The 27826-nt window shown below is 38.1% G+C and overlaps 4 protein-coding genes across 4 annotated transcripts; all 4 read left to right on the top strand.

Moving 5' to 3' along the window:
* Positions 1–417: 417 nt before the first annotated feature.
* On the top strand, positions 418–6587 carry LOC146676800 (uncharacterized). The gene is made up of 7 exons (XM_085383721.1): positions 418–463; positions 554–883; positions 979–1335; positions 1486–1605; positions 1755–1789; positions 1898–2023; positions 6438–6587. The coding sequence occupies exons 1-7, from the start codon at positions 421–423 to the stop codon at positions 6585–6587; spliced, it is 1161 nt and encodes a 386-aa protein (XP_085239847.1). The 5' UTR covers positions 418–420.
* A 727-nt stretch (positions 6588–7314) lies between these two features.
* LOC146676799 (uncharacterized) lies at positions 7315–8562 on the top strand. Its single transcript, XM_085383711.1, has 5 exons — positions 7315–7372; positions 7561–7908; positions 8084–8213; positions 8273–8354; positions 8440–8562. The coding sequence occupies exons 1-5, from the start codon at positions 7315–7317 to the stop codon at positions 8560–8562; spliced, it is 741 nt and encodes a 246-aa protein (XP_085239837.1).
* A 900-nt stretch (positions 8563–9462) lies between these two features.
* LOC146676798 (uncharacterized) lies at positions 9463–17095 on the top strand. Its single transcript, XM_085383704.1, has 8 exons — positions 9463–9504; positions 9659–9923; positions 10087–10239; positions 15652–15993; positions 16105–16458; positions 16567–16698; positions 16831–16868; positions 16973–17095. The coding sequence occupies exons 1-8, from the start codon at positions 9463–9465 to the stop codon at positions 17093–17095; spliced, it is 1449 nt and encodes a 482-aa protein (XP_085239830.1).
* A 5947-nt stretch (positions 17096–23042) lies between these two features.
* LOC146676797 (uncharacterized) lies at positions 23043–24866 on the top strand. Its single transcript, XM_085415165.1, has 6 exons — positions 23043–23085; positions 23203–23532; positions 23797–24129; positions 24211–24336; positions 24605–24660; positions 24741–24866. Exons 1-6 carry the CDS (start codon positions 23043–23045, stop codon positions 24864–24866), a joined length of 1014 nt encoding a protein of 337 aa, XP_085271291.1.
* Positions 24867–27826: the final 2960 nt, after the last annotated feature.

Genomic DNA, 27826 nt, shown 5'->3' with positions numbered 1-27826 from the left:
TTATGTTATGATCGTGGGTCATGCTAATAATGGTAACAATTTTATGAGTCCTAAATAGCTTGACCATGTTAGGTAAGATAAAGTCTGTTGCCTCTATATTCTAGAAAATATCCAGACAATTCTGTTTTTGTGTTTTAGTTTACTGTGTCATCTCTTACGTTTACGCCCTCATAAATGAAGAAACCCACCATAAAAAAAAGCATGTTGATGGTGTTGTTTCATATGTTTAGACTGGAAAGATGGTTGATATTATTTCCACTGTGGTAGTGCAGTGAAGCACTAACGTAATAAAAAGCCAATCAGATTGTTCTAAAATTGTTCCCTCCCACTTGATGTGATTATATTAAGTTGCATCATCTTATAATATGTTTTAAATGCTGTGTGCTTTAAGAAATGAGCTGCAAGTGGATTAATCAGAAAATGCTGATAATATTTTACATACTGCTGAGCGTCAGAGTTGGTAGTAAGTTTATTTATTTATTTATTCATATATTTGTACAATTTAGCACTTACAAATCTATCTCTCACTGCTTTTTTCACATTTTATTTTCAGGATGCACAGATGATCTATTCTTTGAAACAAAGAGTTTAGTTGTTGGAGATTATGTGACTCTGAAATGCCCACGCCGAGTAGCTGAGTACAAAGAAACCATGTACTGGATAAGGATAGTTTCTGGAAGCTCAGTTGAATTCATGGGAGGAACATTTACCTTTGACTATAATGGTGTTAACAAAACTCCCCATATTACAGCAAAACAAGAGCCTGGAACTTTTACTCTTGAAATAAGTAAAGTTAATCTTAGTGACATTGGCCTTTACTACTGTATAAAAGTCAGGCAGCTTGCTATGACATTTTTAAAAGGAACGTTTCTTACAATTAAAGGTCAATATGTTTTATTTTTTCGAAAAATCTAATATTTATTTTTCTCGGTGAAGTGAATGAAATATTTTAACTATTTCGTCTTTTATATTTTCCAGAACTAGAACCTGATGTCACTGACATTTTTCAAATGCCTCCATCTGATCATGTCTATCAAGGAGATCCAGTGGCTCTGCAGTGTTCACTCCTCTCTAACACTGAGAAGAAAACTTGTTCTGGAAATCACAGTGTGTTTTGGTTCAGAGCTGGAACAGAAGAGTCTCAACCCAGTCTAATCTATGCTCATGGAAATACTGGTGATGAATGTAACAAGAGTGCCGAGGATCCTTCGCAATACAAATGTGACTATAGCTTCTCCAAGAACGTCAACACTGCTGATGCTGGGTCTTACTACTGTGCTGTGGCCACATGTGGACAGATCGTTTTTGGAAATGGAACAAAGCTGAACATTAAGGGTAAATTTTCCAATTTTTCTCTAATAATTATACAATAATATTAATATTAAATAACTGTATAACCATTTATTAATATCAGCAGAATACACTAGTGTCAATTTTTTAATGCCAAACAAAAATCCTAATGATGGGATTCTTATATTTTTCCAGGGCCCAGCACATGGGACTTGCAGAAGGCCAATACAGTTCTCTTTGTGTTATCTGCTGCACTGGCTACAAGTCTACTTGTTATAGCCTACCTCATCAGGAAATTAAGTGTTTGCTGCCCTGGTAAGTTCTCCCTTCTCTATCTAACAGTATTTGGCAAAAATAACTTCACTTGATTCACATGGTCTTTTTTTTTTTTTTTTTAATCAGACAAATCTGATTAAAAATTAAAATCTGTCTTTCATCTTAAATTTCTCTATTTCAAAAAATAGATAGAACAACTAGTGGGAATCAAGAGAATCAGGAGGTAAGGTGTATATCAGAAACAAAGGTAAATTAATGGCATTTCTATTGTTTATCACTTTATTTTTTCTGTAAATTATATGCATTCTATATGTATATGTATATTCCTCAGAGAGGAGAGAAGTCGATGGTTTATTCTGCACCAACTTTCACCAAAAAGCAAAGTGGCAAATTAATGAGAAGAAATAAAAAACCAGAAGAGGAAGCAACAGTCTACTCTGATATCAGTGCTTCTGCAGTAAAATAACTATTTTCACACTGAATTATAACTAATATTAGCAATTACAAATATTTGTATGATGAACTGTCGAAAATTCCATCACTGCAATATGGCCTCTACTGTACTTTAAACAAAATATATTTTAATAACATGTCTGATTTTAACATTATGTTATTGTCCAGTTTGTATTTTTAATGCTTTTTTTTATTTTAGAAGTTGCAAAATGATATACATTTTGCTTATATACTGTCGTGCCATACATTTAAATAAATGCTTACTTCTTTGGAAAGGAGACTTCCCATCTTTCTTTTGTTTAATATACATATTATCATATATTCATTATCTTAACCATTCCTTAGTTACAGCAAAACTGACCTATGTGAGCCACAAGTCTATATTGGCTCAACTGGTCAAAAACCAATTCTGGACATCCGTACGACATCTGAACTTGCTCAACAATTTTAATGTCCAACCATGACCCAACGTGGATGTCAGTGTGACGTTTAACATTAACTTGGTCATTTTTTTGGACGTCATGTGTACATCTGTAACAGGTGCAGGGAGTTTACATGATTAATAGATGTAATATTGTTTTATTTAAAAATATCAGCATTGTTGTTGTCAAAATGACACATATGAACATGGATTATTTATAAACAAACATGGTTTATTATGTATTAGCCTATTGAGTTATTTAGTACATGTGGGGTTTTTTTTGTTTTGTTTGTTATTTTGTGATTTTCTGTAACTGGTTTATTTATTTTAATTAATTAACTTATTAGTTTGCAAGAAGTTGCTATGGAAAGTACCAAAGGTTTGTGCTAGTGGTGTATTGAAATATCGATTCCTCCAATACCAGTTATTTATGTTCTAGAATCAATTGTCATATTAAAAAATTGATATTTTAGTAATTTGGGGTAAATTTGTAGTTTATCATTAACAGAAACACAATGTAAAGAAACTAATGTTTGTGTTACATGTGGCAAGACAGTGAGGTGTTGTGGCAACACTATTAACCTTGTCAAACACCTCAGAGTAAATCATATCACAGAATATGATGAGCTTATGTTGAGGCGAACTGAAGAGGAGGAGAGGAGAGGGACAGGTGCTGCTAGGGCGAGACAGACGTCTCTCACAGAGTCCTTTAGTGCTGCAGGCAGGCAACATGTTCAAATAGTGCACGACCTCAGGTTTTTGTTTTATTCTATATGATAATTCTGCATTATTAAGCAATAAAAACAAGTAGTCCGATGCCCTGTAATCATTATGAAGCTATAATTTGAAATACAATAAAACATGAAGTTTGTACAAAGAATCGGTATCGGATCAGTACCGTTGATACCACCCAAACTTTTTACTATGTATCGGATCGAAAAGGGAATCAGTGGTATCGCACTAGTTTGTGCAAGTTTGTACGTATGAATGAACTGGACAGCTCGACAGTGTTTGTTGATGCATACATTTTGTGTCTGTGAGAAGCTGGGGACATTTCTACTCTAAATCCTTCACTCAGCTGCTAACTTTTATTTTAGCTCAAGAACCTGCACCATCTTGAAGATGTCCACTGACCACTCTGCATTCCCTCACACATAACTGTTTCTGTAGAGAAAACATGCCCTCCACCCTCTGGAAACATGGGGTATTATTAATAAATCAACATCTATAAAAAGGCTAAGTTTGACATTGAAAAGGATGGATCAATGGATGTCAAGAGTAGAAGTTTATTGACTGTCATCATAGTCATAATAATGCGTTTGTGTTCATATATAACATAGTAAGGAGGGGTAATACTATATCAATGATGAATGTAGCACTTGTTAATACTTTACTAATACCTTAGCAATACTTAATAGTGTGGCATTAATATAAAGTGCTATCAGCTTTTGTAACCACAATATTTCATAAAATAAGGATTTAAGATTAAGTTTGGGGAGTGTTAATAGTTTTACGAATTCAGATTTACATTATTTTTTTAAAGATCAGCAAAGATACTTTAGATTCCACTAATGTTATTATACTTTATTTGTCTTATACTTTATTCTAATCTACTGCTGGATCGCAGCTACTAATCACTGTCTGATAATGTCTCTTGAGTAGGTGGCAAGCATTAGGATAAATTGCTGTGGTAAAAAAAAGTCATGTAACCTGTGAAACATAATTTGGATAGATTATTGGCAGCATCACCACCACTTTCACGTGAATGCACAAGGGAAACCCTGGGTTAGATTAGCGAGCTGATAACCAGCTTCGTGTGACCGATTATCATTACTGCCAGTGTTAGGATAAGTGAATCCAGATGATGAAAAGACATCTTGGGTATGCTGAACAAGCTTCATAGTATGGGGCCCTGGTCTTCCATCCAATGTCAGGTGACTATTCTTTGTGCATTATAATAAAAATGAAAAACATCCACCCAAACACCATTTCCAAAGTCAAAGTCTTTCTTACAAACCTGTTACAAAAAAAACTTTGAAACCACCGGTGTCTTTTTTACCAATATATATCACAAAGTAATGCAGTTGCATGCAGCAGTCATGCAACTGCATTACTAGGTCACTGATTATTAATTTTGACAAGCTGCCTATCCATATTTGTGCTAAGTAAAGCATAGCCAGTTCTTTGGCAATAATTAAAAGATTGCCACAGAGACCAGTGAAGAATGTGACAAGGAGATGTTTTCTTTCCTGTTCTACCTCCTTGACGCTCTTGTAAGCTGTTTGTTATGCTATGAATTGATAAAACGGTACTGCAGGCTCAGCTTCCTGAGATTAAAGAAAAGAAAAGTCGCTTTTCTATTCACACCTTTATTTGAAAGCCCAACCACAGAAATGCTTAAGTTTTCATGTATTGCAAGACTATGAAGACTATGAATTGTGTTTGTCACACAAAGAAAAGGCAAATTATGCAAAAAAAAATAAGGGAAAATGTATTTTTTGTTTTTACCCCTCAGCTGCAAAAGGCTGATGGGGTATTGACATTACCCTGCTGTCCAAGCGGGCAATGTGGACACCCAAGTCTGAGAATGTGATAATGAATAATGAACCAATAGATAACATAGGTGTATCTACTGAAAATTTTGGATGAGTTCAAATGTCAACCTCAACCTCAAGGTCAAAGGTCAAATTATTTTGAAAATCTTGTGAATGCGATGACTCGAGAATGAAGTGATGTAGGATTTCCAAATTAATTCTTTAGATTTTTCTACCACAAATCTTGGACGACTTCAAATCTCAGTGACCTTGACCTCAAGATTGGGGGTCAGGTTTTCTGAAAATGTTGTGAATGCACTTGCAGATAAATAAAAGGGAGACTGCAGTTGCATACAAGATAATAACTTCTACTGGGCAGCTGGTGTTGAATGTGATGTTATCCAGGACAGAATAGGGTTGAGCATAGCAGAGCTTGTAGCTGGACATGCAGATCAGTGCAGTTTTCTGGCTGTTCAAAAGAAAGTTGAGCATAGAGTCCAGAGTGTGACTTGCTAATCCAAATGAATAAAGAATCAAATCTGAAGCAGAGCAGCTGAAATGGCTTTCAGGTCTAAGAAGCAGGGGTGAAGAGAGCTGCAGTCTGAGCAGAGTGGACAGTGGATGAGAAATGGCAAGAAGCTTGCTGAAGACGATGCATATGTGAATGAGATGTTAAACTTCCAATTTTTACTTTTGCAATAATCCATTAGACATTACATACTATTCATATTCCATGCCTTCATAATAAGATGCAGGTCAATTTAGACCTGGGCCTTCTTTCAAGTTTTACAGTACTTATTTCTGGAGAGAAATATTTACTATTGCACAATATCTTCTCCTCTTTTATCTACGTCATGAGAACCTTACAGCCATCACAATTTCATGATATTTTATTGAAACTAAAAATGGCAGGAATTTTCTGGAATGTTGGAATTTATTGTTTAGGGTTAACCCTTACAACTTAAGATGATCAAGTGGGTGTGCGTGGACCTTGGACTGTGTTTTCTGCACCCACTGAATTGACACGCCCAGTGCTTTTATAAGCTTATGGCACCCAACTATTGATATCTGTTTTAGTTAACTTTGCAGTTAGTTTAGAGTTATCTATTTTAGAATAAATGGATTCTAACTTGTTCATCTATGTTTATTGTCAGCATAGCCATATTTGTCAATTGGGGATTGGACCACCAGGTTCTCCGCCCTTGACTCCTTCCTGATCTACAAAGCACCAGACCCCTAACCATCTCTGCAAGCTGTAGGCCCAGGTTGTGTAGGCCCAGCCAGGCCTCGTGGATTAAGGTCAGGCCATCAGGGTAGCTTATAGATTATTTTGTTGCATTACAGTGCAGTGTGGTTGTGGGTGCAGATTTGTCTGTGTTAAGGTACCCTCAGACTGGATACATTGTGACCTTTGTATGATCTCTGTTCCTTATAATCACTTGTATGTGATTTTACCATTTCAGTCTTTCAAAGAACATCACGACCTGTCTGTGAGGAAACCTGGACAAATGTGGTGGGAACACAGGCAGTTCTTTAAGACAGGGTCTAGTTCCCCCTTGAAGTCTGTCAACATTGCACTTGCACCACTGTGTCGATCAGCAGAAAGGACCTAAAAAAATTGTTTTTTGTACATTTCTTTCCAGGTGATACAATATAAACAAATCTGCTATCTCTTATCTTTCTATGATTTTCAGTTTGAGAAACCCGCAACAAGAACCAAACATAAGATGACAGAGCCTACGATTGGTGTTGTTTCATGTGCTTAGGTTGGAAAGGTGGTTGATGTTGTTTCCACGACGCAGTGGAATACCAACACAATGAGAAGCCAATCAGGTTCTTCTGAAATAGTTTCCTCCCACTTCATGTGATTATATTTAGACAAATCATTTCACCAGGTTTTTAATACAGCAGTACCAAGAGGAAAGACCAGAAATGAGGAATATATTTTATTTATATCTGATGCTTAGTATTGGACGTAAGTATATGTAGATTGCCTGTACTAAAAATGTCTTACAGTCAGAAAACTTAGAAGAGGATTCGGGTGATTCTGTGTGTTGGATCATACTGACAGGTATGATTTTTTCCTCAGGTGGCTCAGATGAACAGATTTTCAAGACAAAGATTGTTCCTGTTGGAAAGGAGATGAAACTGACGTGCCCCCGTAGGGAAGTAGGAACCTTGTTTTGGATTAAGCTTGTTTCTGGAGACTTTGCTAAAATCTTAGGAAGGTCATTTAGCTTTGAGAGTGTTGATCAGCGCATTAGAACTGCAACAGAACCTGGAGCATTTGTTCTGTATATTACAAAAGCACGGCAAAGTGATACAGGAGTTTACTTCTGTATGAAAACAGGAAAACAAGACTTTAAAATTTTGAATGGAATATTCCTGAAAGTTGAAGGTAAGTACACAAAAACACCTTTAGGTCCTACAAAAATTTGGGACTTTACATAGTTTACTAATTTAAAAAACATGTATAAAGTTTTTGCTTGTGTTTACACATTTATTCATGTGTAAATAAAAGGACTGTTTAAATAATTACATTTGTAATTTGTTTTTTAATAATTGAATGATTGATGTGTTTCTCAGGACCAAAACCAGCTTTCACTACAGCTCCTCCATCTGATCCCGTCCATGAGAAACCTACATTCATGCTGCAGTGTTCAGTCCTCCATGACTGCCAGGATAAAGCATGTCCAGCAGCTGATACTGTGTTTTGTTTGAATGCTAAATCACATAAATTTCACTCCAGTTTGAATCATACTCATACAAATGGTGGAGCTGAATATGAAAAGAACTTGGATGGACTATCAACAACGAAATGCTTCTCCAGCTACTTGAGAAACTTCCGCACCTTTGATTCTCAGACGTATTACTGTGCCACGGCCACATGTGTGGAGTCATTTTCTGAAGATACAACAAAAGGTGATACTGAAGGCGAGTACATCATATTTTAATATAATGGAGAAAATTATAATATTTGTGCATTTGATTTGATTTTAGTTTTGAATCTAATATTAATCTAAACATGATTAATCAAATAACTAAAAAATACTTTTAACAACCATTTTAATAATGTTTAAGGCTAATTATTTTCATTTTGTGTCAGCAGTCAACAGGAACAATACCGTTCTCTATCTTTTATGTGCTGCTTTGGCTATAAGTCTGATTGTTATAGCCTCTCTAATTTATTCAATCAAGAACCTGAAGACGCAACCATATATGGATTGTAATGGTAAGCAGTCACTCATACTGTGCATCAATGTATCAAATAATACTTGCAAAAGTAAACTAATTTCAGTTCTCTGCTTTTATGTGACAATATAGCTGCTGTTGGCCTGCAAACAAATGTCATTGGAAATGGTGGTCAAGAAAATCTGCAGGTAAAGATACATAAAATATAACTCTGAGCTATAAGAATATTTTAATGTCTGTATGTGTAAATATTAATATGTGATGCTTCCTCAGGTGGATGAGGACTCGGTGGTTTATTCTCTAGCAACTTTTAAAAAAGTGAGCAAATCAAGGACAACAGATACAAAACCTGCAGGGTGCATCTACACCGATGCCAGGGCCCTTGTACTGGATTGAGATCTATCAAACTCATCAATGTGGATACAAATGTTTATACAAAGTGTTTGGTATAAATTTAATTTATCATTTGGACAAACTGAAAGAAAATATGAATTGTATTTTTTAGGTTTTTGTCATAGCTTACATGCAAAGATAATAAATAAACAACAGATGCAAACAACTGAATGTTTTTAAGTTTGAAAAATAAAATGTTTTTATTGTGATGTTTCACAATAATCATTTGTATATGTATGCATGTTTTTTTACAAAGTAATAAACAGTTATAAATAGTCATGGTGTTAAAATCACAGACACAGATTAATCTCCTTATTGTCCATGGAAAAAAGTCTTTCCTAATTTGCTTCTTCTTCAGATTAGAAATTAGTGACTAGAAAGCTTCTATTCTTTCTTAACAGACAAACATACTGTTATGCAATGATATTAAAGCCATATTAAACCCAAAATTCAACTCACTAATTATTTCGTGAAGATTTTACTTAATATTGATTGTGGTTAATTTTTTAAAAGTTGATATAGATGTTATTTTTGATGTTAATTAGCTATGAAGTTTGCATTTTGGAAACCTCTCAGTCAATGTAAGCTGCTTTGAAATAAATAACACATTGTCTTGTTTATTAAAAACTATTTTACAGTTAAATATTAACGGCAAACCAGGAGAAAAATGATTTACATTACATTACATTGGCTTTTTTGTTGTCATCCTTGCCAGTAGTTACACTCGATTAAGAGTAGCGTTCTCCTCCTAAAGGTCCAGAGTGTCAACTTTTGTGAATTTCTTAAAACATTTTTCTCACAATCTGAGTAATGGTGATGGACAGAGCAACATACAGTGCAGGTTTTTGACTGTCAACTTAAGTGTGATGCATTTTCTTTAATTAACTAAAAGAGGCCTACGAGATGAGCATCGAGAGCTTCCTCACAGACAACCAGCCCTATCAGGTGTAGACATTCATCCAACACACACACACACACACACACACACACACACACACACACACACACACACACACCTTCAGTTCAACCCACTCTCCCCCTACAAACATGAAGTCTGGAGAAGATTAGTTATGAAATGTTTTAAACGGATACTGCTCAGCACATCAGAGCCTGCCTAGCCCCCTCCCTCGACCCCCACCAGTTTGCTTACAGAGCAAACGGGCCCACAGAGGATGCTGTCACCCTTCACAGATCACTGAGCCATCTGGAGAACACGAAGAGCTATGTAAGGATGCTCTTCATGGATGACAGCTCAGCATTCAACACTTTAATCCCAGACTTCCTTACCACCAAACGGGACCAGCTTCAGATTCTCCCTGCATCTCCTCCTGGGTCAAAGATTTCCTACTCACTGGTCTCAATCAGTCAGACTCCCAGGCCCCCACATCTCTTACCCCACTGTTACTCAGCACCGGATAACCACACGGCTCTGTTCTCAGCCCCCTCCTCTACGTGTTGTACACATATGACTGTACACCAATCCAACCACATCTCCAATTATTTCACCTGGACCCACAACAACCAAAGCTCTAATTAAGAAGGCCCAGGAGCAGCTGCTCATCCTCCCTGTCCTGTGGAAGAATAACCTGGCCCAGAAGTCGCTGGTGGAAAGCGTGCTCTCCTTCTGCCTGAGTGCTTGGTACACAGGGCCGCAACTGAGACCAGGAAGCCTGGCAGAAGGTAATTAACGCCACTCAATAGAGAACTGGTCTCCCTGGAGGACACGCTCAGATCTGTCTCCGGACAACCTGAGCCATCACAGGTGATCCTTCACCACCTGTTTGACTAAGTGCCTTTGGGTAGGCACCTAAGGTCAATCAGGTCCCACACCTCCAGATTTACAAACATTCAGACCCACCAAACACTATCCACCCAACCCACCCCATCCTCCCTCCACATATACACCCCACCCCTTCCCACCCACCTGACCAATCTGAGCCATGGTCTAAGTAACCTCATCATTCAGGCCATTCACACAAAGCCTTTAGTCCTTTGCACTACCTCCAAGCACTTTGCAACCTGCTGTCTCTCGTGTGCCTTTCTTGTTTTGTGCATATTCCTCTTGATTGTATGTATTTCTCCCGTTTGTTATTCATTCCTGCCAGCTTACTATTTATATTTTATTCTTGCACAGTTGCACACACAATTTTGTTGTACATTAACAATGACAATAAAGGGCTATTCTATTGTATTTATTCTATTCTATAATAATGCCACTATCTGATATCTTCCATATAAATATTGTTCAGCTATGGTTTCTTTGATTTCTCTCCTACAAGTTGAGAGAACAATGAGCAGATACACAGTCAGCAGCTACACTGACAGACAAAAGTTGTGGTGGGCTGTTTCTGTGCTCTTTGACTGCTGAAGTTGTTTACTCAGAACAGATCTCAGTATGATCTTTCACAAGACATGAAGTGAGGGAAGAGCTGCACTTCAGCAGGTCAGGTTGAGTTGAACAGTTGGAATAGATCATTTCAGCTGTACATGTTTGTTTCGTTGGAACATTGTTTAAAAAACACATTCAACTGTCCAAATGTGATGTTAGTTTTATTTTTAATTGATAATTGATTTAAACTGGATGGATGTCTGTTACAGCTCTGGGTTAAACACACTGCAATGATCTCTGGTGAGGCTTTATAGTTGTATAGTTTACAGTTTGGCAACCAATTAAAAATCAATTTCTAAAAGAAAGAAAAGGAAAGACAAAGTTAAGAGAAGTGAATGATGAACACCTTCCCCATTGCCCACAGTGACATGTGATTAAGAGTGATCACAGCATGACTGAGCAGGTCTCTATGTATTTCCCTTTCTCACATACCCTTTGGCCGCTTGTTTTGAAATAATTATTCATATTAATTATACAGTTGTATTCAACCTTCCACCAGTGGTACAAGATCAGTTACTTGAGACTATAACAGAGATGAGATGAAAAACCCCTTTGTATTCATGGCCTTGTTTGAACTCTCAAACACAGAAGTGTTTCATCAGCACTCCTGTTTATTGGTATCGTTGTGAGTTTCCGGTGCAAGTACTGTTATGAGAACATGCAAAAGATGTAAGGCATGAAAAAGTCACAATCTATAATTGTAAGTTATTACCTTATGTGTTTGTAGCAGTCAATATACATATGACTATGTGTACATAGAAGATGTGACCACAGGATTGTCTCAGAAAATTACAGGGAGCTAACTGACTGAACTGTTTGTGCCAAAGATCAAATAGCAGTTTAGGTATTTAGCAGGGGTGCAACATATTCGTATCGATATTGAACCGTTCGATACAGTGCTTTCGGTTCGGTACGCATATGTATCGAACAATACAAAATTTTTAATTTATTTTATCAATTTTCCTTCTGACGATGCTGTCTGTGTTGAGAGCTCAGTGAATCTGTGTTCGACTACTCCGCCTAGGCTGCACTGTCCAGTGCAGATCCACTGAGCGTTCAACACAGACAGCATAGTCAGAAGGAAGAGCGCAGGGCAAGCTAGCGAGACAGACGTTAAGCTCTCCTTGCAACAGGCAAATTGAACCTCATTCAGATCTGGCGTTTGGAATTATTTTGGTTTTCATGTGACGTATGACCCTGAAGGTAAGCGAGTCATGGACTAAAGTAAAACAGTATGTTGGATGTGCCATGCAATGCTCAATTACATTGGTGTGAACTAGTGTGTTAGCGCAGTTAGCTCGTTAACGTGTTGGCCGTCTAGCCCCATGCACGGAGTGATCGGCGGTAGCTCGTTAACGGAGATTTGCCGTGTTGTGGCGTTAAGGTCATTTCAACGAGATTAACCTGAAAGCACTAGTGGGAACACAACGAATATGACTGCACATTTACGCCGACATCATCCTAGTGCAAAGACAAGTGTAAGCAGACAAAAAAAAGCAATCATGCTACTAACTTTAGCCGAGTCATTTAGACAGCTGTTAGCACATGATTCTCCTTATGCTGCTGAGAATATAGCCCAGAAGAAGCGGATAGTATAGCTTTTATTTTGGAAAGAGACATTTCTCTGTAATAAACTCTCTTTTCCAAAGATGAGCGATTCCTCAATCAGATACAGGGCTCACAATATCGCTAGCCCGACGTCCCGGGGCTAGAGATTTTTTCAGTCGGCTACCAAAATCTATCTCTGCCCTGCCCGTCGGGCTATCGTAGGAAAAATATATGTCAATGCTTTTGCATTCTTTCAGAAATGTAGCTGGGTAATTATGTCATTGGCATCGGTGAGCCACTGTCAATATGTGACATATTGAAGTCGCGTTTGAATTTGCGCTTGTTTTTTTGCTTTCACTTTGCAATCGTGCGAACTGTGTATAGAGAGCGACAGCACTGATCTGTGAGTGATGATAATTTGTGCACCAATTCCTCTGACATCGTCTTATTAATCGTTAGCTTACTATGCAGACATGACAAGTGAAATCTCCCGCAGCAAGCTTAAACATGTGAGAGGTTGATCGCGCAGAGAATCGCTGAGCTTATGTGAATGCGTGTGTAAAAGCATTTCAGTTCTGCTGAGCCAAATAAGACAGGTCAGGGTGAAGAAGTGACAGCCAAAGAAAAGCTTACCACAAAACGGAGAATTTATGACAAATCAGACTATAAGGCAAAAAGAAAGTGCAGCTTTATGGTTTCATGGACAAAATAATTTCTGTGGCTGCAATATGACGAGCTAAATAACCAGGGCTGCACATAAGTGGTCCGCAGGTGCGCATTCGCTGTCAAAATAAAAAACGCGCACAAGGGTTAGGGTTAAATTTAAAAACTGTACTTTTGAGTTAAAATATATATTTATAATTTTAATAGAATAGAATAGAATAGAATAGAATACTTTTATTTGTCAATTTCTTCAAATGTACTTGCCATACAAAGGAATTGAAATTACGTTTCACACTGTCCCATGCGTAGGCATTGACAACAATAAGGTGCAGATGCACAACAAAAACAAAAACAGCCCTAACAATAAGATAATAAATAGTAATATAATAATATAAATAGTGCTAAAAGAATACTAAAAAAATATATATAGCAGCAGGTGTGTGCAATTGCAATGCAAGTCAGGAATGTTTTCAGTTCTTGGTTCAGAGAGTGTTTCCTTGTTGGAGAGTGTGGGGGGGTAGAGTCCAATCTGTCTACTATACTTCTGCCAATCTGGTGATTCTGCTGGCTGGGAGCCGGGAGGGAAGAGAGTTCAGCAGTCTCACAGCCTGGTGGATGAAGCTGTTGGTGAGCCTGGTAGTGCGGGAGCGGAGACTTCTGTATCTCTTTCCAGAGGGCAGGAGGCTGAACAGACAGTGCGCGGGGTGGGTTGCATCGTTGACAATTGTGATGGCTTTGCGGGTGAGGCGAGTGGTGTTAAATATATAATATATATAATATTATATATATAATATAATATAATATATATATAATATATATAATAATATATAAATAAATGACAAATTAAAAAGGCATGAACATTTTTTTGTATCGAAAAAATATCGAACCGTGACACCAAAGTATCGAACCGAACCGAACCGTGAATTTTGTGTATCGTTGCACCCCTAATATTTAGGTAATAATTATTTGTATTTTTATCAAAGTGAACTGGGTAAGTGGTAAGCAACTTCTCTCAGACCATCCAGAGTTCAGCAATTAAACTTCACAATCTTTTGCCCATGAAGATTCCTAACTATATCAGAAATTATGATATCATTATGTTGCCTAGCAACTACCGCCTCTGTCAGTGCGCCCCAGGGTGGCTGTGGCTACAATGTAGCTGCCATCAGCAGTGTGTGAATGTGTGTGTGAATGGGTGGGTGACTGGATGTGTAAAGCACTTTGGGGTCCTTACGGACTAGTAAAGCGCTATACAGATACAGGCCATTTACCTAGCAACTTGTTAAGATGACCATTGTTTTAGCATTTATGCACCTTTAGTACCATTTAAAGCATGCTATCATTTTTCTTTCACAAAAATAACATCTAATTTGTCATTGTTAAAGGTAAATTATGCATGATATATTATGAAACTATCTCTTTGCTTGGAAACCACTTACCAAAGGGCAAAACTGACCTGTTTTCAGCCTTTATGCCCCTCATGAAACAGCATGTCAATTTTATTTAATGATAAAGTCTCATTCATAGCCATAAATTTGAATTATACATGCCACCTGAGTAACTTATGTTCATCAAATAACGACCATCCACCACCACTGTTTCTTGCCATTTCTCATGGTGATTGAGCATATGGCTTTAACAACAGCATGAAGCAATACTGTAGCATGGACATCTACTTTTGCACTACATGTGTAAGTGGAATTAAACTGGTCATCATTGGTAATCCATTCACACTGAACTTAATTGCACTCAAATATATACGTATGTGGATGTAATTTATGAAAGAAATGAGCATAATTGGCATTTGAGATGGTTTTTTGAAAATATGTAATCCAGTGTTTTTGACAATTATTTCTATGACTTATTTTGCATGACTAAGTCCTGAAGTCAATGATAAATAATAAAATTATGATAAATGTAAAAGTACCGTAAGTAGTAGTTTCATAGCTTTAAGATTAATGCCAATCACGACTCAACCTTAAAGTAAATTTTGGAAGCTGAGAACACTACGGTCTCTAATTTATGTTATCAAAGTTAATAAAGGTGATCTATGGTACACAGTTTAACCATATTAGTATTTTGGAAATTTACAGGCAGTTTTATAATGTTTTAGTCACCATATCATCTCTCATGTTCACTTTGTGTGAGTTACAGAAACCCACCATGAAGAAAACTGTGCTGTTGGTGTTGTTTCAGTTGTTTAGACCGGAAAGATGGTTGATATTATTTCCACTGTGGTAGTACAGCAAAGCACCAACTTGACGAACAGCCAATCAAATTGTTCTGAAATTGTTCCCTCCCATTTAATGTGATTATATTAAGATACCCCTTGCTATAGTATGCTTAAATGGAAATGAACTAGAAGTGGATTAATCAGAAAATGCTGATCATATTTTGCACACTATTGAGCTTCAAAGTTTGTCGTAAGTTTAGAGTCAGCTTTTTTTTTCCCAATTTAACTCCAGAAATTTATTGTTAACTCATCTGCTTCATTTTATCTTCAGGATGCACAGATGATCTGTTCTTTGGAACAAAGACTATTGGTGTTGGAGAAAATGCGACCCTGACATGTGCACGCCCGACGTCTGAATATGATGCAACCTTGTATTGGATCAGGATTGTTTCTGGAAGCTGGCCTGAATTATTGGGAGGAACATTTGCCTTTGATTATGCTGGTGTTAACAAGACTCCTCATATTACGACAAAACAAGAACCTGGAACATTTATTCTGGAAATAATTGAAGTTAATCAAAGTGATACTGGTCTTTATTACTGCATAAAAGTCAGGCAGCTTGCTATGACATTTTTAAAGGGAACATTTCTGAGGATTAAAGGTGAATTGAATTACTTTGGGGGGTTTTTCAACGTGAAATTTTGTTTTTCTTTTTTTGTTAGTTAAAAAGTGGGTAGAACATGTTAATTATTTCTTCTTTTATATTTTCCAGGACTAGAACCAACTATCAATGATACCATTCAAGTGTTTCCTTCTGATCATGTCCATCCAGGAAACCCAGTGACTCTGCAGTGTTCAGTTTTCTCTAACTCCGAGAACAAAACATGTCCTCGAAATCACAGTGTGTTTTGGTTCAATGTTAGATCTGATAAATCTCATCCTAATGCAATTTATCCAAATGAAAACAGTGATAAATGTGAGAAGATTCAAGAGGCTTCCTCCACACAGAAATGTGTCTACAGCTTCTCCAAGAACGTCAGCTCCTCTGATGCCGGGTCGTACTACTGTGCTGTGGCCACATGTGGACAGATCATTTTTGGTAATGGAATAAGACTGGATGTTAAAGGTAAATTTTAACATTTTATTATTTATTATTTAGAATAGATTATTATGCATTGATATCAGTTTTTAATGATACCAAAATTCACATTCCATGGTGCATGTATTTTTCTAGAACTCACCACATGGAATTTGCAGAAGGCCACTACAGCCATCTTTCTGTTATGTGCTGTTTTGGTTACAAGTCTGGTTGTTATCGCCTACCTCATTTATACCATCAAGAAGAAAACATGTAATTGTTGTAAAGGTAATACAACTTTCCCCTTTCGTCAGTCAGATCTAAAGGTATTTAGCAAAAGCTAACGTCACGTTTCATATCATTGGTTTGTTTCAGTCAGCCTAAAGCATCTTTTAGCTAAAACTTCTGTGTTTCAAACAGATGTTGGAACAGTCAGTGGTGAGGAGCAGAGTCAGCAGGTAGGGTGTATGTCAGAAAAGTAATGGGGAAATTAATAGGTAAATACTTCTAATCATTTATAGTCAAGACCTTTAGTGTTGATGAATGTTCGATTTTTCTACAGACAGTTGAAGATTCAGTGGTTTATTCATCAACAACTTTCACCTGGAGAAAAACTGACAAAGTGGAGCAAATGAGTTCCAGGAAAGCAGAGGAGACAGTCTACACTGGTGTGAGAGATTTGTAGCAGATCAACAATTCACCTGTGGAAATTGCTGAAAATATGTGGGACAATGTAGCACCATAAACACCACAGGGCCTCTGTTGCACTTCTGAAAATGTTCATGTAATATCTGAACAATATATTATAACAATATATTGTGTAATATGCAGTTTTTGCCTTGTATTTAGTATTGTGATTTAAATTTAGTTTTAATCTCAGAAAACTCTGAAAAGTTAGGCAGTCATTTTAATAATAAAATGAATAATAATAAAACTATGCTCCTTCTCGTCATTTCCACATTGTCCTCCATGTTTTTCATTCTCTCTCTCACGCTCTCTCTTAAAAGATCACCGTTTTAATTTCTTTGATTTTATTTTGATATATTATTGAAGATGAGCAGACTGTTACGTGACTTCCTCTTAACCACAGCTTTAAGCATGGCCCATAGTGGAAGTCGTAGAGCCTTCTTAATCTTAACATAAATCTTAGCAGTTTTACTAATTCTCATGTGCATTGTTTTTGTCATAGTATAGAGAGCACATGAGATATATCAGTGCAACAACTGATGCTAAAGAGATCCAATTGTTGTGAGAACAGTCTTTATATTTTTGGCATCATACCATGTCCAGTTAGAGACAACGTAAGAGAAACAGAAACTTGCAGACAGACAGTCGTTTTGCCAAAGGACTTAAATAGTTTAAATAGTTACACCTTACTAGCACTAAGTTGCTTTCCAAACTGTCTTTATTCCAGTTATTATTATTAATTACCCCGTATAGATGCTGTTGCAGGCATTCCTCATAGACTTTGGTGCTTATTAACATTACAGCATGAAGCAGTTCCATCCCACAGGTACTCATTGGATTAAGATCTGGTGACAGTCACGACCATCTGAGCACAGCAAACTCATTGACAGTTTCAAGAGACAGGTTTTTGAGATTGTTTGAATATAGCAGATTATTCTGCCAGAAGCATCCATCATAAAATGGATATGCTGGTCATAAAGAGATGGGCATGATCAGCAACAATATTTAAGTAGGCTGTGTGGTGTTTAAGCAATGCTCAATTATTACTAGGAGTTCTAAGAAAACATCCTTCACAACATTACACAACCACCAATAACCAGAACCAATGATACAAGGCAGGATGGATCCATGCTTTTTTTTTTAAAGACAAATTCTGACGCCACCATCCAAAAGCCTTATCACAAAGTGGGAATTGTTAGAGGTGGTTGTAGTCAGGAGATCTAATAATCAATAGCTTGGTGATCAGATCCCTGGCTGCCTAAGTCTGCATGACAAATTTCTTTCGGAGCGCAGCTAGAGTGAACAAGTGTACCTAATGAAGTGGCAGTGTTGCAGTAACAGGGTGCAGCTCCTGGCAGACGAATGTGTTTGGTCCGCCACAACTTTCCACAAATGAGATATTTTTGAGTTTGATATTTAATGTGGTTAAAAAGGTTAATGTCATTGTTTAGAAATGTTTAAAAAAATAAAATAAAATGAATAACATTTGATCTTTTATCTATCTAAAAGCACTTTCTAAAGGCCCTCTGCATTGTTCTCTTGACAAAAAAACAAAACAAGCAAAGCCACATGCAACAACTACACTGACAGACAAAGGCTTTGGTGGGCCATTTCTCCACTCGTTGACCAACCACTGAAGCTGTTTACTGAGAGCAGAGCTCACTGTGCCCTTTAACAGGATATGATATGACAAAGCAGCTACAAGACTCTTTTTATATAGACAAACCAAAATGATTTTGTTTTACTTTAACACCATGCAGAGCACAAACATTGTTTATTTTTTGTGATTTTAAGCAACAAGCATTTACAACCAACTATCACCAACTATACAATTGAGGTGTGTAGGAAAATAAGACTTCAGAAGTATGGTTAATAATATAGCAAACATTTGAAGACATTGCCATGGATACCAGGAAGGGATACATGATTAGCATCTCCCTGCTTCTGCCAGCAGCTAAGAAAAACCACAGAAAAGGAAAAACTGTCACAGTGTGATGTGCACTTGTTCCTTCCTGTTCCACAGCTCTTATAAGCTGTTCAGTTATACATATTATTACAACAGTTATATAGTTTTATTCCACTTGTCTCTTTAAAGTAGATAAAAAAAAAGTACTGCAAGACCAACTTCCTGCAGAAGAGAGTGAAACAGAAACAAAGCAGCTACAGTGGGATGCAAAAGTTTGGGCAACCTTGTTAATAGTCATTATTTTTCTGTATAAATCGTTGGTTGTTACAATAAAAATGTCAGTTAAATATATCATATAGGAGACACACACAGTGATTTTTAGGAAGTGAAATTAAGTTTATTGGATTTCATTGTGTGCAATAATTGTTTAAACAAAATCAGGCAGGTTACTTAGTTTTTTCTATGTTAAGAAAACTCAAATAAATTGAGTTTATCAGCGTTTTTGCATAAAAAGTACTGGTAACTTATTTAAATCTAGTTCTAATAACAAATGGATAAAATTGAGTTCAGCCTATTTAATATTTTTAATTAACCTCCTAAGACCCAAACTTTTCCACGGCATGCATTTTAAATTTCTCTTTGATATTTGGTCACATTGGGGCCCGATGAATGTAAAAACAAAGAATTACCAGATTTTTTTTTTTACCTTATCTTTGTTTTTAAGAAAAAATAAGAGCCATATATGAGGATATTCGTTTAAAATTTCAATAGAACAGTAGCAGTATAATGTCCTAAGTGGATATCAAGCCATTATAGAGCAAAATTGAGTATTTTGGTCTAAATAACCCAAAATGTGATGTCCACATATGTGGACACCAGGTCCTAGGAGGTTAAACACAATATTAGATTTTACAGTGTGGAGAGATCTTAAACTTGCTGTTGGGAGAAGGCACCCTTCAAATCTGAGAGACCTTGAGTAGTTTGCAAAAAAGAATGGTCGAAAATTCCAGTTGAGACATGGAGCAAGCTTGTTGATGGTTATTGGAAGTGATTGATTGCAGTTATTTTTTTTTTCCAAAGAGCACCCAACCAAATATTAAGTTGAGGGTGCCCATAATTTTGTCCAGCCCAGTTTTTTAGTTTGTGTGTGAAACTTTTTTTTGTCTGTTTTTGTGTTGATACACTGCACATAAAGGAAATAAAAATGTATATACGAAGACATTTGTAATTGTAACGATTTTCTGGCAGAAAAGGTGCATTTTCTAGAAAAATCCCTGGGTGTTGACAATTTCAGCTATGACTAAATATCTGTGAGTACAATTATTTTACCCATCAGTAAAATTTCCTGTGGGGATCTTGCTGGCTTTCCCCATCATCATAGGCGTGCACCAAGGAACAGCCTGATTTTACCTACAGTTCATTCTGTACATCAATACAGCAATGGCTGACCTGCAGGTGCCCCACCCTTGTACTCTATAGTACTCTGATTACTTGCCATAAAAGTCATCACAAGGATGGATTATGTGAAGTTTGACAACCACACAAATGGTATGGTTTTTATGGACAGAATTTCTAGACATAGCCAAGTGGCAGAAGGCTTTCACTTGGGTGATGGCCTCCAGCTCACCTTGGAACGGTTTGCAGCTGAGTGTGAAGGAATGATAATCAGCATCTCCAAATCTGAGGCCATGATCCTCAGCCGGAAAAGGGTGGAGTGCTCACTCCGGGTTGGGGATGAGTTCTTGCCCCAAGTGGAGGAGTTTAAGCATCTTGGGGTCTTGTTCACGAGTGACGGGAGAAGGGAGTCGGAGATGGACAGAAAGATTGGTGCTGTGGCTGCCATCATGCGGACGCTGTACTGGTCTGTTGTAGTGAAGAGAGAGCTGAGAGTAAAAGGGAAGCTCTCAATTTACCCTCCCTACCCTCACCTATCGTCACGAGCTGTGGGTAGTGAAAGAATGAGATCGCGGATACAAGCAGTGGAAATGGGCTTCCTCCGAAGGGTGGCTGGTCTCTCCCTTAGAAATAGGGTGAGAAGTTCAGCCATCCGGGAGGGGCTCAGAGTAGAGCCGCTGCTCCTCCACATCAAAAGGAGCCAGTTGAGGTGGTTCGGTCATCTGATAAGGATGCCTCCTGGGTGAGGTGTTCTGGGCATGTCCCACCGGGAGGAGGCCCCGGGGCAGACCCAGGACATGCTGGAGAGATTATATATCTCGGCTGGCCTGGAAACACCTTGGTGTTCCCCCATTTTCTGTCCAGCTTATGGGTTATCAGTTCTGAAATGTGCATTTGTGACTTATACCAGTCAGGCCTTTCTGAATTGAGGTTCCCTTTTGTCATAAAACCCACAGTTTCCAGAGTCCTATCCAGAATCCAGGTTCATACACAAAAGTGCAAAGCCAGACTCTGATGGTACAGACACGTGATTCAGGGTGAAGATTCTGTGGCCAAGACTGCCATGCACCTGATGGCTGGGTCAGATCAAAGAAGACATACAACAAGTGAACAAAACTGCTGAAATATATTGCTTGATATCCTGTATAGCTTAGAGATGTACCTCTCTGTTTGATGGACAGCTGGAGGCTGAATTGCTGTTGTAACTTTATAGAGGCAGTTAAAGAAGTATAAGAAACTTGAAGAACTGAAAATATAAGGCTGGCTGAGAGGAAGCTGAAATGTGATTTTTTTTTAATCATCGGTTGAAAAGTTAAAACTTCTTTCAACAAAAAAATTCAGACAAATTTAATACAAATGTGACACAGCAAAAACCAAGCTAAATTCACAAAAGTTACATTTGTAACTTTATGTTTCCTAAAATGTTAAAGCATTTAACATATGCACCGTGATCATGCTCACCACTTCTGTCTTTCCTTCAGTTGTATGAATGAAATGAATATCCGCATGTAAATGAATATAGGTTTATACCACTGTCTTTGCAAAAGTATGTTTACAGCTAAACACATTTTGGCAAGTATAATTACATGCAAGTATAATTTATTTTATTTATCTTTGCTAATATTGGAATCAAAGTACAGATTTGATCAGATTTTAATCTAGTCCACCTAACCTGTGACGATTATTTAGATGTTCTGTGCTGATGGGCTGAAGATGTGTTTGACAAATCTGCAAAATGTTTGTAGCTTTTCCCAAAAACCACATTTCAAGATGTCACTTTGACCGGTGGTGGTATCAGGTTTAAACAAAAGATATAAGGGTAACCTAAAACTAATCTACCTATTTGCATCCTTAATTGTTACAGCAGGACTGAACACAGCAACACTCATCAGCTACCTTCTTTTACACCTGCCATGGATGAGTACCTGGAGTAGCTTAACTCTTGGGGTAACAAGACCAAATGACACGCTACACATCTCCACAAACCAAGACTACACCAAAATATAATATAAATGGTAAATATATTAAAACTTTTAGAAATAATTCAATAATAATGTTTTAACCAGTGTTAGAGATCCCGATTTGTCACTTTAGTTTGTTTGCTATGTGTGCGATGAGTCACTATTTGCTTGTCTGCTTGGACAAGTGGTTATTAAGAGCTCCATTTATGTTTGAAAGTTAATGCCCTTGAATGCCATTGTAAATAAACATTGAGTCTTTGCTTTGAGATGGTGCAGGATGTGGAACACCTAATGACCTAGAAAGTGGAACTTTGTAAAATGTGTTTAAAGCATAAAATGTGTTTCAACGAAGACTCAAACAGCCATCCCTGGTGTAGTTATGCATGTTTGTGCCACCATCCTACATTCACTTTCTAAAGTAAACATTTTTGCTCAATCTGGCAATTCAGGAGCATTTTAATGAATTGTTTCCAATAATAGGAAGAAATGGGCAATGCATCAGCTTAGTTTGAGGACTTGTTGTGCAAGATCAATGTCACAGGAAGTGGCCTTCTGAGTCTATGTTTTGTGATAACCAATCAGATGTATGTGACAGTATAACATGGCGGGTCCATGTTACCTCCTCCACCTCCTACACACTCAAAGAAATACTTATTCGATCCCTAACAGAGGACACTGTCAAAATGTTTTTGTTCTGGGTTACACTGATTCTTCTTCATCGAGTATGTAAGTGCTTTCTTATTCTATCAAGTATTTTTTCCATATATGTCGGTTGGTCTTACATTTCTTTTTTCAGTTTTTTTATTGTTATTGACTGTTTTTATATTTTTTGTTTCAATTTAGCTGCACTCATTCCAATAACTACAGCTCAACTTGGGGGACCTGTCAACTTTACATGTGTTCTGCCCAAAACTGAGACCGGCCGAAGAGATATCCACTGGTACCATCAGAGAGCTGGTGACACACTGAAAATTATCTGGACACTGAAAGAATCGGCAACACCTAAGTTTGCACCTGCATTTGATAACTCAAGATGGGAAGCTAATTATGATAAAAATGTCAGCAACCTGACCATTCTGAAAACAAATCAAGACGACGAGGGAATCTATCACTGTGGGTTTACAGAGTGGCTCCAAGATACTACATGGAGCGGAACGTATTTGTTAGTAAAAGGTAATATTGTGATTTTTTTTTCTCAGCAGCTAAAGCTGTCTCATGTAAATGTGAAAAAAAAAACAATTAAAATGTCAATAAGCATTTTTGGAAAACCTACTAAACTTTCAATTTATATTGAAGATGTTTGCAGTGATCTTAATGGTTGTTTTAAGTGAAATATATTCTTAAGAATTTTATGACTAGCATGCATTACACCCATTTTTCTCAGGCTTTCAAAAGGTGCTTTATTGTCACATTTGTCAACACATTTGTATTAAGCAGGAAACACCCAGACAGCAAACTACACTGTTGTTCAGGAGAAGACAGTCCATGCAGGAAATTCAGTGACTCTTCACTGTTCACTATTTTCTGATGCTGAAAATAAGACATGTCCAGGAGGTCACCACGTGTTCTGGTTCAGAGAAGGATCTCATCCTGATATCATTTACACTGAAGGAAACAGACATCATGAATGTGAGAAAAGATCTGAGGCTCAGCGGAGCTGTGTTTTTCGCTCTTCTAAAAATGTCAGCTCCTCTAACGCTGCGACTTACTATTGTGCTGTGGCCACATGTGGGCTGATATTATTTGGAAATGGAACTAAACAAGAAATGGGTATGACTATGAAATATATCATATCAGATAAATATTCATCTCTTTTAGAATCACTCCTAAGATGTTTTCTTTGTTTTGCAGTGCAAACAGCAGGTTCTGCATTTATTGCACTGGTGATAGCAATAATCTGCTTGGTTATTTCTCTTATTCTTAATGTTATTTTCATCTGTTGCCGAACTCCAGGAGCAGCATGTGAACAAATTAAAAGTAAGTCGTTTAAAATAAATGAAAAATCATAATAATATCGCTCTTCTTAACATTAAAAGGAACTTTCAAAGAAATAGGATTAGTAAAAGTAAATTTACATATCTTTCTATACATTTTATTATTAATATTGCTGACATCATGAACATCTCATTATGTATGATTCCATCAAGGTCAATAAGTTATTATTGAATTAGCCAGGTTAGAAACCCAATTTTAAAAAATAAAAATCAAGTAGATAATATTCCTCTTTCATCACCGTTATGCACAGAAAACAGCTCGTCACAAGCAAGGCGAGATGACTTGAGCCAAGCTGTGGATGACAGTGTAAGTAATAATATGGCATCATATTTTTAGTGATTTCTAACAACTTGATGTAATTATAAGAATTTTATTATTTCGCATAGATTGAAGGTGAACTGAACTATGCTGCACTGCAATTCTCTGGAAGGAAAACGACAAGAGGAAAGAAGAAGAAGGATGAACTGGAAACTGAAGAAAGTGTGTACTCTCAAGTAAAATGCAGAATGTGAAAGTGTGTCGGTTGGGTTATAGTACTGATCTTTACTGGTGGCTGTAGCTCAGGTGGCAGAGCAGGTCAGCCACTAATCAGAAGGTCGGTGGTTCGATCCCAGGCTGCCTCCTGGCTGCATGCCAAATATCCTTGTGCAAGATACTAACCCCATGTTTGCCTACTGGTGGTGGTCAGAGGGCCCGGTGGCGCCTGTGTCCGGCAGCCTCGCCTCTGTCAGCGCGCCCCAGGGCAGCTGTGGCTACAATGTAGCTGCCATCACCAGTGTGTGAATGGGTGAATGACTGAATGTAGTTTAAAGCGCTTTGGGGTCCTATGGACTAGAAAAGCGCTATACAAATGCAGGCCATTTACCATCTTTTATATTGAAAATAAACAAATACAAAGAATTTGTTAGTAATTTTACTAAAAACATGATAATTTACATTCATTGTACCTATTGTGTTTTCCTGTTCTTGCTTTCCAGGTTATTTATTTATAATATGATGAATCAAATTAAATAAATAGTAATACATTGTATTACATACATAGTATACATGAGAGGTGGGCCGAGTATCCAAAAATTATACTCAAGTAAGAGTAGCATTACTTTAAAATATTATTACTCAAGTAAAAGTGAAAAGTAGTCGTCAAAAAAGTTACTCAAGTAAGAGTAAAAAAGTTCGCTGGATTCACATCCGCAAAGAAGACTATTATAAAGCAATGGTTCAGTCCTGACATTTGTATGGAATCATTCTGGATACGATGTCTTATCCGTGTTATTCATTTTGAACATACCACAGCAAAATTAAATAAAGCTCGACCCACGACTGTTGAAGCTTGGAAAATCTTCTCATCCAAAGTTATCTCCTGGAAGAGGCAATAACTGGTTTTGACTTTGTGTTTTTTTCCTTGCTGTCCCTATGCCTTGTGACCAATGTTTGCTTTGCTACTGCAGTTTACAGTTGTGCTGTATATGTCTGTACCCCCCCCCCCCCCCCCCCCCCCCGTTTTAAATCAATATAATGTCGATCACAAAAAAATAAAGTATATTGTTAGAAAAATATACTTTTCATGTTATAAAGTGATATAGCTCTATTTTTCTTTTGCCTGGGTGGCAGCTCTACGCTTCCATATCCGAGGCTTTTCAATGTGGCCTCACAAAATTATCACAACTACAACAACCATGAAAAGAGTTGGATGGACATTGCTGCTCAATCACAGCTGCCTGGTCAATGTTTTTCATCAGTAATTTAGCAAAGTTGATGGTGGTGTGTGTGTGTGTGTGTCTGTGTGAGTGAAAGATAGAGAGGGAGAGAGATTTTGTATGATTGTCATGGTCCGGGTGTGTGCCAGTGTGTCTCCCTCCGAGCCGGCGTCTCCACCCCTGGGAGGGGCCTCAGTGTTTTTGCTGATCGCTTACATCTGTGGGTAATTAGCCGGGGACTCATAAGGCCAGCGTTCTCAATCTCTCTTCGCCAGATTCTCTGCTAAACATCAGTCAGTGCAGGCCACCACCATAAATTCCCTACGTGTTTTTTTGAATCACCTTGCCTCACTGTATGTTTGTTTTTTGTGCGCCTCCTTTTTCAGCTACACCTAACTGTCAACCCCTGGCGAAGAGCTTCTACTTGGATGCTGGACCTTCTGGCAGTCCCTCAGGCTATTACCAAAATTACCTACCTGCCTCTCTGCCTCCACGCCAGGAGTTTTTGGATTTACACACCCGGACTACTCACCCCTCTATGTCATCTCCGACCTCCGTTGGCAAGTACGCAGTACGAAGGAGGATTCTGAGCCAAACAACATATTCATATGCCTCCTTATCTATGTTTGAACATCTGCATTCTGTTACAGTGACCCCGACCTTTTTCCTGGACCCTTTGTGACTTGCTTTCCAGTCCAATCCCCGGAATAGCTGTCCTCTCTGACCCGGACCAGATCGTTATTTAGTTTAACGTCTACGCTCACCTTTTTGTTTATGAATATTTTGTGTAAACATTAAACATTATTCTTAAAATATATTTACGAGCTGTTCGGCGTCTTGCGTTTGAGTCCTGTCACTCGTCTGAAACGGTCTCGGCCGTAACAGTAGAATCTGGCCAGTAGTTATGGACTCAGCAGACGCGGAACGGTCAGCCATTCAGAGGCAGGGGGCGATATTAGGAAGTCATGAACAATCTATTCAGTTCCTGTTAGCCCAGCAGCAGACTCTTAGAGATGGTCAAAGTAAAATACTGGAGTCCCTCCAGGCTCTACAAGCGGGTATTTCTACTGCTGCTGGTTCCGCCTCGGGCCCCGCGGGCCAAGACTCCGGTACACCAGCTCCTCTGCCTCAACCTGTTGCCGTTGCATCTCCACCTACATCAGCTTTCCGTGATGCTACGTCCCCGGAGCCCGAACCATTTTCAGGGGATCCAGGGAGTTGTAGCGGGTTTTTGCTTCAGGTCGACCTTGTTTTCGGTCGTTCTCCACGCACATTTGTTGCGGATTCTAATAAGATATCTTATTTGGTGGGTAAACTGCGTAATCGTGCACTTAAGTGGGCGGAGGCGTATCTATCAAAGAATCCTTTGTTAACCTGTTCTTATGAGGTGTTTTTGGGGGAATTCCAGAAAACGTTTGCGCACCCCATTTCTGAGGGTAGTTCTGCGCAGAGGCTGCTGGATCTTCGCCAGGGCCGTCAGAGGGTTGCTGATTTTTTGATTGATTTTCGTACTGCCGCCGCCGAAACCGGTTGGCCTGACGACGCTCTGCGTGGGGTGTTTTTCTGGGCATTGAACGAGGGTATGAAAGACCAGCTTGCCTCCCGTGATGAGCCAAAATCTTTTGAGGAACTGGCGTCCCTCTCCCTTCGCATTGACAACAGGTTGCGTGACAGGGAGAGGGACAGGAACTACAAATCCCAGCGCCGTTTACCGCGCTCGTTTCCGGGTACGTCACCGTCGCCGCCTCCGACTGTGGACTCGCATGAGTTTGTCG

The sequence above is a fragment of the Rhamphochromis longiceps genome, linkage group LG2, assembly GCF_057381845.1.
Source record: "Rhamphochromis longiceps isolate RC_006_pf linkage group LG2, R_longiceps_female_GT1.1, whole genome shotgun sequence".
Classification (NCBI taxonomy): domain Eukaryota; kingdom Metazoa; phylum Chordata; class Actinopteri; order Cichliformes; family Cichlidae; genus Rhamphochromis; species Rhamphochromis longiceps.
The sequence above is the reverse complement of the archived record's forward strand: the minus strand, read 5'-3'. Positions and strand labels throughout refer to the sequence as shown.